Raw genomic sequence first — 12912 nt, 5'->3', positions numbered from 1 at the left:
AAAATTAAATATATTTTCTTTTATTATTGGGGGACTAAGTTATTTTTCAGAAATGTTTATTTAATTCGTTGTTTGTTTAGCCAATCTTTAATTATTTGGGTTAGTTTTCTCCGTTATTCGTTCTTTTTTTTCAGCTGAAAAGCTTATATGTTCCTTTAAATCACACATAAACACATTTGAGTTACTTGTTGGGTTTTTTAAATAAAATAAAAGTACTGAATTATTATTATTATTATTATTATTATTATTATTGATCATTTTGGCAGGTGTTTTCCTTAAATAAAAAGCAGATGCACATACTCTGAGTTTTCTGAATTAGCTTTGAAAAATTAGCCGAGACTTCCTGTGCAGAGTAAGGCCTGCTTTCAGACGGAGACGATCTTTGATCGCAGCAGCGGCGGCTCGGACATGGCGACCGTCGCGGCTAAACGTGAAATTTCCAGCGCTGAAAGCGAAGAGTCGTCTCGTGAAGCCAAGAGGGCGAAAGGTGACGACAAGAATGGCGAGGAGAGCGGAAATGAACCGGAATGGAAAAACATTCTCTCTACGTTCACAACGTCCAGCGTGCTGAGTGATTCTGCCCGGGAGAAAATCATGTTTCTCCACGGAAAGGTGTTTTTCTCTTTAATTTAACCGAACGTCACTTTATTTTTATCAAATGAAATAGGTTTATTTTGCTAAGTGAACGAGTTTACGATCATCTCATTGGCTGGAAGCATGAGTTTAGCTCCGATAGTTGTTGAAAGCTGCGTGATGAAGTTGTAAGAAGGCGGTGCGTTATTCACTTCCGGTTTATTATTTCAAAACAGTAGTCCTATATTCTTAAGTCTTGCACTGATTTATTTCAAAGTGAGTGCGATGGATAGTGTCGCAGAAATAGAGGTGCTGAGCATGTCCTCTTCAGATAGCTGGTGATGAGGCCGTGGTGGTCCTGGAGAAGACCCCCATCAGAGAGGAGTCCCTGGCGGAGCTCTTCAGGGACTCCAAGCTCAGGCTGGACATGAGGAACGACATCTACAGCTCCTACCGCCTCCAGGCGCCCCCTCACCTCAATGGTAAACACAGGACGGCATGCAAAAGCGTTCATAAACACACAAAGTGGGATGGAAATATGTAGATTTGAATTGGGTCTAGATTTTTAGCTGCACCATTCTATTTTTTTTCTTCTTTTTCTTTTTTGAAAGGGGCAGTATCATGTAAAATAATTTATTTTTTTTTAGCTTTACAGCAGGTTGTAATGTTTATCGCTCATCAAAAACAAACATGGAGTGTTGCTTTGATTCTGTCATGCATGTTTGAGGAATCCCTTAATCTCCATAGCAACCATTTGGTTGTCCAAAACTCCTGGGTGGACCTAGCTCCACCCATGAGCCTTAGAGGACCTTTATCCTCTAAGGCTAAAGGATAGCCTTAGAGGATAGCCTTTAGCCTTTAGCCTAAAGGAGGAACTGCAGCTTCCTCCTCAGAGCTGCAGTTTCCAAGTTTCTAAGCTTCTGCTCCACAGATCAGCCTTCCTCCACATCTCCCATACTCAGCTCCTTCAGACTAGCCAGCAGCAATTAGCAAACACCTGTTGGAACTGTGCATCAGCTGAACTCATTATAGGAGCCACTTCTCTGTGCAGCGCTGGTAAAAATGTTGTTAAAGGGTTATTAGAGGAGCCATGTTGAGATGACTTCCTGAAGGCGGAGTTTCAGAAAGAGCAGGAGCTTCTTAAAGAGACAGAGGCCCAAATTTGGGGCGTTAAATTACAAAGTCACATTTCTTTCAAGTCATATTTGATATATACAGCTTTTTTATAACAACTGACGACAACATAGTTATTTGATTGTTCTATAAAATGCCACATATTAAGAGAAATGCATAATACCGCCCCTTTAACTTGTACATTTTTTTTTGCATCATTTTCCTTCCACTTCACAATTGTCCACAGCTTTCTGTTGATTTACTGCATGAAATCCTGACAGCACGCAAACATTTAGAGGTGAAGAACGCTTTCTCCAGGGCTCTGCTTCGTCTCGTAGAGATCAAGACCACGGTGGTGTGTCCGGCCACAGAGAAGCACGTGAAGAAGTACAGGCGGCAGGAGAGTTTCCTGGTGGAAGAGACGGGGGACGACTACCGCTCCGTCACTCTGCCCTACGTTCAGCAGCAGAGTTTGAGCCTGCAGGTGAGGAAGCCGCCCCAAAATCCGCCGTCTTTCTCGGTTGCAATTTCACGTTGCGTGGCGAGCCGCGATCGTTTGCGTTCGTCTTCCTCGTCCAGTGGGTCTACAACATCCTGGAGAAGAAGGCCGAGGCAGAGCGGGTGGTTTACGACGATCCGGACCCCGAGGTCGGCTTTGTCCTGCTTCCTGACCTGAAGTGGGACCAAAAACAGGTGAAAGACCAGAACTTTCCTGGCAATTTTACTATTTTTTACACACACACACACACACAAAAATTCCAACAAATATCCAAAAGAAACCTAGTCTGTCATTTACCGCCATGTATTCATGGGTGACAAAAGCGCGTTTGCTGACAGAAGACGGATTTTTTTTTCCGCTAGTTTCACTGAGCGTTGAATCCAGAGCGAACCTTCGCTGTACAGCTGTTGGTTGAACGTTTATCCCCTTCGGTTCTGGATGCTGCACAACTGGAAGGATTTTTGCTCTTCCTTTTTTTTTTTTCTTTTCTTCAGGCAGTTGTTATGGTGCGTGTGCCATGGCAACCGGGTACCTCGGGGTGCCAAGCGCAGAGAGAGAATAGGAGGGAAATCCAGCACTGCAAAAACACAAAATCTTACCATGTAAATTTTTTTTTTGGTCCAGTTTCTAGCGCAAGCATTTTCATACACTTGAAATAAGAGAAAACTAACTTACAAGTAACTTCTCGGCAAGACATAGAATCTTGCTTTAATTCCTTAATATTGATGAAGGAGTACTAGTAGCAGATTATTTAATTTATAACGTCACTGTGGGGGTAATTTGCTCCACTTTCAGTCACGCCTTCCTCTGTCAAGTCTCACAGGATCATTTTTCACTCTTTCAGGTGGACGACCTCTACCTGATCGCCATCGCTCGTCAGAAAGACATCAAGAGTCTTCGAGACTTGTCGTCGGAGCATCTCCCACTGCTGCGCAACATCTTCCACAAGGGAAAGGTAAGACCCCAGGCCTAGACAAACATGAAGAAGTTCAACTTCTTGGGTGGATTTGTTGGAGAAAATACGACGCTGTCAGATTAGGTTTTGTAAGGTCTCGTGAAAATGTTTAATATTTTATACAACATGATCCGTTTTGCGCTTTTCCCGCAAGTTTTTCCACCAAATTTGCACGTTTTAGATGTTGTAATGATCACCTAAAAAGTCCGAAGATATTTTGCTTTCTTTTAAAAAAATTTCGATTAATCTGGTACAGTGAATCACAAGGATATTGCTAAGCCAAAGTTTTTCCAAGTAGAGGCCGTTTGGGAGGATCTTATGTGCAAATTTCCTATCCAATAGCATTCTGAAGCCGAACAATGTGGTTCAATCTCCAAGTAAAACAGAAAAACATTTGCACATTTTTATTGTTTGAAACATAGACGCACCGATCTGAGATTAATATCCGTATCGGGTCCGATATATATATATATATATATATATATATATATATACAGTACAGACCAAAAGTTTGGACACACCTTCTCATTGAATTCAATGAGAAAGTGTGTCCAAACTTTTGGTCTGTACTGTATATAGGTCAATACTAAACCTCAGGTATCGGTATCTGGAGTGAAAAAAGTGAATCGGTGCATCCCTAGATTGAAACAGAGATATTGTAACATAACAGTGGGTTTTAGAGGCTTAAATGTTCTTTGGCTCCCCCTAGCAGAGAAAAAAAAAAGTTAATTAAGAGCTTTGTCAAAATTCAAGACACCGACGATGGTAATATCTGTGGTACAGGCGGCCATCTTGGAGCGCTACAACCTTCCGGCCAGCAAGCTGAGAGTCTACCTGCACTACCAGCCCTCCTACTACCACCTCCATGTCCACTTCACCAAGCTGGGCCACGACGCGCCGGGCTGCGGTGTGGAGCGGGCCCACCTCCTGGCCGACGTCATCCAGAACCTGCAGACTGACCCGCAGTTCTACAGTACCAGGACGCTGTGGTTCCCCCTGAGGGCGGACGACGGGCTGCTGGGCCGGTTCAAGGAGGCCGGGAGGCTCTAACTGAGACCACACTCTGGAATTCAGATGGGTTTAAATAGTGACCTTCTTCTGATTCCTCTAGGGTTTATTTTTTTTAAGTTTTTTGTGTTTATTTTAATAAATCGTTCATATTATTTGGCTGAATTAAAGTATTTTTCTACTGAATTTTCCCTTCAAATGTTAAGAAACCTCTCTAAGACCGAAGTGAATTTAGAAACCAGTTTCCCTTTTGTTTTTCAGCAGACTGAGGCTTTTATAAGTTTGAATTATTTTATTAGAATTTTAGTTTGTTTTTTTTTTAAACAAAGTGCTATTGCTTAGCACAATCAATTATGTTATGTTATTTTAAAAAAATCTGTATATGAAATATGGCTTAAAAGAAATTTGACTTTGAAATGTAATGACTTGAAATTGGGCCTCTGTCTCTTTAAGAAGCTCCTGCTCTTTCTGAAGCTCCGCCTTCAGGAAGTCATCACAACATGGCTCCTCTATTAACCCTTTAACAATATTCTTTTACCAGCGTTCCTCTGAGAAGTAGCTCACACAATGAGCTCAGTAGATGTCAGTTCCACCAGGTGTTTGCCAATTGCTGCTGGCTAGTCTGAAGGAGCTGGGTGGAGTCTGCTCTGTGAGGTTTAAGCCCATGAAAACTGCATCTCTGAGGAGGAGCTTCATCCTTGAAGGTGGAGCTAGGTCCAACCAGGCGTTATTACACAGCTGAATGGTTGCCATGGTGATTAAAGAATCTCTCAAACATGCATGAAAGATTCAAAGCAACTCTCCAGGTATGTTTTTGATGAGAGAATAACATGATGTAAAGCTCAAAAACATCAATTTTACATAACACTGCCCCTTTAAGGAAATGGCTCTGGCTTAAGAAACATCAGTGGCTTGGAAAAACATCCAAAGGATTCTCAGACCTTTGGAGGAGTTGAGTGATAGGATCTGATGAAACCATCTTTGAACTGTTTGGCTGCAGTTTGACACGTTACATCTGGAGAAAAATCAGCAGACTCACCCGGTCAGAGCCTGAAAGTGTCTGCCCATCGCCTCCCCCATCCAACCTGACTGAGTTTGAGACGATTTTCAAAGAATATTGGCAGCAAATCCTCACGGGTTCAAACTGAGCAGGACTGTTGCATCACAGCCACAAAGATCCACGACTAGCTTCTGCTGAAGGTGTTTGGACTCAGCATGATGTAAAGGGCCTGAAACAAAATCCCTCAGAGAAACAACATTCTGTTTACGCTTTCTCGTTCTGGGTTCACAGAGCGAAGGTTACCGAGCATATCAAAGGATTGAAATGACCAGAATCAGGCTAAAATTGCAAAAGTGAGAGGATTTGGTGTTATGGGTGCACCAATTGCAGTTTTCTGGCCAATTGTCGATTTTTAAAAAGTCCTATCTGCCAATTCAGATTTTTTATATTTTTTTTGTCAGAAAAGTTGTTCAAAGTAGCAACAAAGTCATTCAGACCATTTGGAGGTAGATGAGATCTCAGGTCTCCAAAAGTTAAGGAAATCGGGGCATCTTCTAGAACACCTGTTCAGGTCCGACTCAATAAAATGTAAGTATTATTGAAAAGCTTCGTCATGTCAGTGAGTCCAGTTTGCTGGCCACCGGTGCGCTGTGATACCACTGGCCATTAAAGCAGGAACCTTTGGCTGTGTAGGTAGATATAAAGTCCACCTGGAAAATGAAACCAGCATCTCCTTAAACCGTCGCTGCTCTTTTAAAACTTCGCTGGATCTCAAAGCAAGTTGCATTTTGAGGCTTTCCAATCATTTCCCATCCTCCCTGACCTTGATTTCCAAACGAAACGAGACATTTACTTCAACCTGAAATATTAACCAAACCACTGAGGAACAGACGAGTCCATGTCTGGTGTTATGTTTGGTTCAGGAATGAGTCGACACGAGGAATCCCAGAGTTATATAGCATACTACAGCCAGCTTTAAAGAACATCCAAAATTATCAAAACGTATACAAACTATGCAACTTTTTTTTTTTTAAAGTTTGCAATATATGCATGATGAAATTTATGTGATTTTATATTCGAACCTTTTCAACCGAAGTCCTGAAAGAAAGACGAAAACACCACTAGGTGTCAGCGTTGAGCCATTTCATTGCAGCTCAAACGCTAAACCTCTCAGTTTGGGGTTTTCTTTTTTTCTTCTTCTTCTTCTTCTTCTTCTTCAAAACGGAGAGCAAATATTAAAAAGTCGTGACAACAAAAGCTTTCTAATCCACACCCAGACACGTCTAATACACAGACAGTTCGGTTCAGTTCTGGACATACTTTAGCTACTTCTTTTATATTCAGCTGGGTTCGTGTCTGCCAGTCCTCCTCTCTTAAAGCTGAGAGTGTGTGAGACGCAGCAGGCCAGATGTTTTATTGGCTTGTTGCTGCTGCTCAGACCTGATTCCGTTCCTAAATGTTTGTTGTGAGACTGCTTACAGAGGACATTGCTCTCTTATCTCATCTAAAGCCTGATGGGTGGGTTGCGTTTCCCTGCTTTGGGTTTTTAAGCTGCGTTCACGTCTCGTCTGGGAAAAAAAAAAAAAACGGCATCTGAGTGAGGAGCCCAGGAAGCATGCCCTGCAGGTAATTTGTTCTGGATGGACTCAGGTGAGCTCGGACTGCTCAAGTAAAGCAGGAAACGGTCGGTTCTGTCAGGAGGAACGGACCGGAACTGTGGAAAGAAGTCCAAAGCGTTTGACCCGCGAAGTTTAAAGGAAGTGCTACTAAATACTGAGGTAATGTATGGAAACGTATTATATTTTTTGAGAACATTAATGAATAAATTGCTAACATATTCTCTCTCATCATTGTGTCATTTGGCAAATAGAAATAATTTTGGTAATTCTAATTAAAACGAGACGTTTGGTTTGATTTAACTTCAGACAGAGAGAAAAAAAATTGTCTTTTTATTCAGTTTACATTATGAAATCGTCGCACAAATTTATCATTCATGCTCATAAAGTTCTCAAAAACAACAGTTTAAGAAAAATGATTATTGGAAAAATGATTATGAGATCTGTTTTTGTTTTTTTTTGGTCTGGTTGTAATCTAAATAAGGAAAGTGACTGACATGTACATTTGTTTTACGGTGGTGGTTTTCTTATGACTCACCCTTCCTTCTGCATCCACTTCCCTATTTCTTGAACTTTAATTTTTAAAAAAATAAAAAAATTTTAAACTCCCATGTCTCATTAATTGTCATAACAGTGACGCTTGGCCGTCAGCCCACGCGTCTTCCACAAATATCTGCTGATCTGTCTGTGGGATAGAGGTGAGGAGGCGTGAGAGAGGGGGAGGAAACGCAAATAAACAATAGAAAAACTAATTCTGGTTGCTAATGAGAGTTTCAAAAAAAAATTCTCCTCGTCGTCTCTTCTGACAGCCTTGTTTAGAGCGGAGTTAGGGTTATTGCTCATTCAATTAAACACCGCCAGGGTTGACCTGAGGCTGCACAAAGCAGAGTCCAACTTCCATATAAGGTCAAAGGTCAGAATGACTTCGGACCCTCAACTCTGGAAATGATGTCAGGCTCAAGGGAATTAGCCTAATTCCCTTGAAATTAGGCTAATTTCAAGGGAAATTATCCTAATTTCCAGGCTGATGGAACATTTGCAACCATTAGTAAATGGTTGCGCCACAATTTGTCTAAGTCCACTTGAAGTAAGACAAAAAGAAAAAAAAGACAACTTGCAAGTTACTTTTCGCTCGGGAGCGAAGTCATATGTTGCTCCCGCTCAGGTGAGTCAAATATTGTTTTAAGTCAATATTTCCTAATTAATATTGATGAAAAAGTTCCAGCTCCACTTTCAGATTATTTCACCAACAAGACATTTTGCACACTCTGATTGAAATAATCTGCTAATGCAACTGGGACGTTTTCATCAATATTCAGAAATGATTGACTTTAAGCAAGCTCTTTTCCTAAGACTTGTAACTTGGTTTTCTCTTTTATTTTAAGCTTATTAATATATTTACACCAGAAAAATACTTGGTAAGACTTTGTGTTTTTGCAGTGTACCTCTCTAGTTTACATTCTCACACATTAAGCCTTTACATGAATAATTAGAGGCTGCAACAGCACTCTGTGTGACCCTGGCTTGGTGAGATACAAACCATCAGAATTGCTGATAAATAGTGCAACATTTTAGTACTGCGACTTTTACTATGTGTCAAATGTGCTGGAAAAACATCAGATACTCAATTTGAAGTTGCTTGGTGACGTCCAAGTTTCTTAAATAGAGCTCAGACCTGTTGTATTTTACAGTTTCTTTATAATATACTTTGGAAAGATGAGGAAGATGGTTAACATTTAATGTTTTTGATCACAAGTAACCCAAGAAAAAGGGTCAATCAAATCAATCAACTTTATTTGTACGTAGGTAGATTTTGTCACATTGAGCTGAGTCAGCTTTCTTGTCAGATGGGAAATTTTACACACAATGAAAATAAATATAACATGATTAAAAAATATCCCGATGCTCAGTACTTTAAAAATATTAAAAACCGTGAAGAAAACACTTATTCGAATAAGGACAAGGTTTAAAAAAAAGTAAAATTGTTTTAAACTACAGAAATAGTCATTTTTTATGTGTTTTTTTTTTTCGTAGCAAATCTGAGTAGCCTATTTCAGCGATATTTGTACGCTAACTTAGTCTTCAACACTTCAGGATAAAGTGTTTCTCTATCACGCTAACTAACGTCAAAAGTCCCGACACCCGTTTCTTTCAACAACAACAACTTCTCCTCTCTCCAAAGTCACACGGAGATTGAGGGATTTCCGGGGCGGCCCTGAACGCAGCAGCGCGGAGCAGAGGGACGCCAGGCGCAGGACCGAGCCAAATAATCCAATCATCGGCCCACTAACCGCGCCGATGTCTTGGTTCCAGTCTCTGCGGGATGACTTCACTCTGAGGCCGTTTGAGATTCACCACACACCGTGAGTATCCGCGCTTTTCAGCCGCGTTTGGTGCTCACCGAGCGGACTGCTGGCTGGCTGGGTGACGGTTGATTGGAAATAAATCGATCCATGTGTTTGATGAAATAAAAAATCCATCGCTGTCATCCTGCTGTTGTCTGTGGACTCTGGTTGGATGAGGCTTGTTTTTGCTGGTTGGCTCAAACTTTTAGCGATATTCAAACACGTAGTAGGATAGTTATTTGTTGTTTTTGTTTGTTTTTTAAATCTTTTAAGAAATGTTGCAAGTTGTTTCCATATGTTTCATATTGTTTCACCTTGTAAAAGTTCTCATGCCCACTGAACTTTTTTTCCGAAATTTTACCTCGTTATGAATAGGAAATGTTTTTTTTTTCTTTTTGTTTAAAAAAAAAGTAAATATAGGGTTCTGTGTGTGAAAATGGAGAGTTAAGAGATTTTCAAACCACATTTTGCTGCAGTTCCAGCTGTTTCGCTGCAGCCCATAGCTCGTGTCTGCTTTTGCATTTGTAGACAATGAAAGTTCTGCCCGAGTCTCTTTGCAGGAAAACTCGGGCTCAGTCACATTGAATGGCTACAATCTGTGCCAGAGAGTCCTTTAATTGCTTTTAGCTGCTTCTGGGTGTGTATCTCAAGTTTCTGGCAGCTGTAGCAGGTTTTTTTTCTTTTTCAGCATTTCAGCTCCATCCATGTTCCCATCTTCAGCTGAGAGCTTCAGCTGTCCTCGCTGAAGAACAAAAAACGCCCCACAGCATGATTCAGCCACCACCTTGCTTCACGAACGTCGCGCGTTGCAGGCGAAAAGGCTTCCTCTTCTCCCCTACTCGGGTTGAGGCGAAACGTCTGCGGCGTTCCTTGGTTTTCACGATGCCATTCGTCCTCTAGCAAACTTCACAGATTTATCTTTGGAATAATTTACGTACAGGTGGACTCAATTTATGAGTCGGTTGACCTGAAGACAGCTTTGCTGGACTGGATTTTGTTTAGGCGTATCACAAAGAGTAAACGACTTGTGTTCACGTAGGATTAATTGCAGGTAAAAAAAACAAAACATGCTTTAGACGATCTTAAAAACATAAATGCTAAGCATATCCAAAGCCATTAGCGTACAGCGAGCATTAAAGGCTGAGCTGAATCAACTCCAACCCGGCTGGTGTGGAACGGATATAAACACACATTTCTGCTTGTCAAGCGTAAAAAAGAAGCTTATTTTTGAAGATCCTCCTCTAAAATGTGACGTCACTGATTGGTTAAAACTGTCAGGTATGAAAACGTTTCATATTTAGCGCTTCTCTCCACTTTTACCAACTTTTGAGGTTTGGCTAGCCTAGAAATACAAACCCTTTCCATAAAGTAAAATATTATTGGAAATGATATTCTACTTCGTTTATTTAGGCAACTCATTCACCAAGTGAAAGACATTATATAGACTCATTAGGAAAAAACTGATGTCTGAACACCTTAATTCCTCTTAAACATGATGATCTTCTCATAACGACTAATGAAAACCCAACAATTAAAATGATAATATCACGTGAGAGCAATAAGAAAACCTATATTTTTAAAAACAAAACTGTTGGCTTAATGAAAAGTGTGCTTAACACCTGCTTAAAGGTTGTTGTTTTCAAAACTTACTTTTAATCTGACAAACAAGACTCATGGAGAGCGATATTCTCACTTAAATGACTGTATATTTCTGTCAACGCTTGACCGAAAAATGAACCAACTTTCTCCTCTTTTAAACCTGATTTGTGTGTTAGATGATTCTATGAATAAATTGTATGTTTAATAACTGTAACATGATCATTTAATTGAATGAACACGTCTATCCTCGGTGGTCGGCCCTCATGCCGCTCTGCTGTGATGTCAGACCTGTGAGATCACACAGTCGCTCACTCTCCAGCGTGTGTGCGTGTGTGTGTGTTTGAGCTCTGTGTTTGCTGGAGGCGGGTCAAGGACGGTTCAGATTAAACAGTTATCTTTCACAGTGTGAGAACTGCTGTAATCCCGAGCGGAGACACTGGCTGGTTCAGGACAACGTCACGCTGTCTGTGTGACGGCGGGACTGGGAGAAAACGTCCGATGATCTTATCGTGTACGATGTGATCGCTGGGCTTCTTTGTGCTGTAAGTAACGGGGACGGGCTGGTAAATAATTGTGCGCTGTTAGTCATTGAGCAGGAATGGATTTTGACTGGTCTCAGTGGGGACAGGGGTGATTAGAGGCCTGGTCAGGTCAAGTGTCAGCAGTGAGTTCACAGTCTGTGCCTCTGTCAGGAATTGACTCAGTGATAACTCCTTAATAATGGACATACTTTCACTTATTCCTGCTTCCTTGGTAGTCTTACCAATGACTGTCCAAACAGAGCTTCTTGTGTTTCCATGCTTTTGTTGGCTTTATGGCAGAGGAAGACAGGTCATTAGCTTGGCATTGTTTCAATTTGAGACGATGTAGAATCCAATCTGGAATAGGGTAGATGACCAACTGAAGAATGGAGTATCTCTCAAATCTTGTGTCATGTCTTTTTGAAGATTTTCAAAGTCTGTTTAGCTGCTTTAGATGGTGGTGGACATGTTTGACTCCCCCATAACACCTTGTCTCCTATGTGTTTATGGTATTCATGGACAGGAGCTCAAGGTGTTGTTACAGAGAAGAGGATGTCTGATTCGATAACCTCAAGAGTTTCATCTTTGGTTCTGTTGGGTTCTTCAAGCAAAGACCATCACCAGGTACTGTACTGCTTCTCAACGGGGCTTGAAGTCTGAGGTTGTGGTTCTCAACCAGGACAAAGGCAGACTCTTCAGGTTGAAGAGCATCAAGAAGGAGGAATTCAAGTTACTAGAGTCTCTTTCAAACAAGCCGCCTCTGGTCAAGTGGAGATGATCATCTCCCTCAGAGATGTAAGTTTCTAGAAATGAAGTGAGCAGTGTGGGACAACAAGAGACGTGGCGCAGCTTTGACTGCAGTACTATGCGGTACTAGTACTATGTCTATGTTAGAAGTCTCCACACGCCTTTCTTTTCAAGACGACAATGAACAAACTCAGTGTAGCTGCCCTGTTTTCGTCCAAGCAAATGCTTGAGATTTCCATCCTATATCTTACCTTTTTACTCTTGGCTTTGGAAATTATTTCTGAGTCTTGTTTGTGCATCAAATTCTGTGGCTGGTTGGTCACAGAAGCAATAAATCATCCCCACATAACTTTAACACATGAGGACAGCCTGTAAATACCTGACCTGTTGAGTCAGCGGTGTAACAGAGGTGATGTCCATGCTTTTTGCCACATTGGTTCTTTCACTAAACATATGGAGAGTTCAGACAGGTGCCTTAATACGCCTTGATGTTCTTTGTGAAAGGGGAGGCGGTCTCTTGACCAGGAGTGATGATAGGGTGGAGCAGGAGATGGATGAAGTGATAGAGCCTTCATTTGTGGTAATGCTTGTGTTTTGCCTCACTCGTTTGCTTTACCTAGCAGTAAGAAGGTCCTGGTCTGGGGTTTTTCAGCATAGAGTTTGCATGTTTTCCCCATGCATACGTGGGCCGTCACCAGATACTTTGGCTTCCCGCGGTCCAAAAACATGACTGTTGGGTTAATTAGTCTCTCTTAATTGTCCTTGTGTAGGTCTGTTTGCTTAGAAAATGATCAGATTGCCTCCTCGATGGCTCCATTTTTGGAGGGGAGATTTTTGAGCGCATTCCACAGAGAGGAGACCCCGGGGCAGACCCAGAACTTTCTGGATGGAATATATGTCCAATCTAACATGGAAACAACTTAGGAATACCCAGAA

General features: G+C 41.4%; 2 protein-coding genes across 4 annotated transcripts in view; both read left to right on the top strand.

Annotated features, from left to right (window-relative positions):
• The first annotated feature begins 367 nt into the window (after positions 1-367).
• Positions 368-4309, top strand: dcps (decapping enzyme, scavenger). The gene is made up of 6 exons (XM_032555783.1): positions 368-612; positions 905-1055; positions 2025-2170; positions 2266-2379; positions 3030-3140; positions 3924-4309. The coding sequence occupies exons 1-6, from the start codon at positions 409-411 to the stop codon at positions 4188-4190; spliced, it is 993 nt and encodes a 330-aa protein (XP_032411674.1). The 5' UTR covers positions 368-408; the 3' UTR covers positions 4191-4309.
• Positions 4310-8950: 4641 nt separating this feature from the next.
• Positions 8951-12912, top strand: part of LOC116713963 (uncharacterized protein KIAA1211-like) — a 50609-nt gene continuing 46647 nt past the window's right edge. The window contains exon 1 of one of the 3 annotated variants that reach the window (XM_032554248.1): positions 8951-9127. In XM_032554248.1, the coding sequence (XP_032410139.1) occupies positions 9063-9127 (65 nt within the window). In that variant the 5' untranslated portion in view covers positions 8951-9062. Of the gene's footprint in view, positions 9128-11156; positions 11251-12912 lie in introns of those variants that run through there. The other 2 variants (XM_032554243.1, XM_032554247.1) reach the window with 2 other exon arrangements.

Source organism: Xiphophorus hellerii, chromosome 23 (assembly GCF_003331165.1).
Source record: "Xiphophorus hellerii strain 12219 chromosome 23, Xiphophorus_hellerii-4.1, whole genome shotgun sequence".
Taxonomy (NCBI): domain Eukaryota; kingdom Metazoa; phylum Chordata; class Actinopteri; order Cyprinodontiformes; family Poeciliidae; genus Xiphophorus; species Xiphophorus hellerii.
The sequence above is the reverse complement of the archived record's forward strand: the minus strand, read 5'-3'. Positions and strand labels throughout refer to the sequence as shown.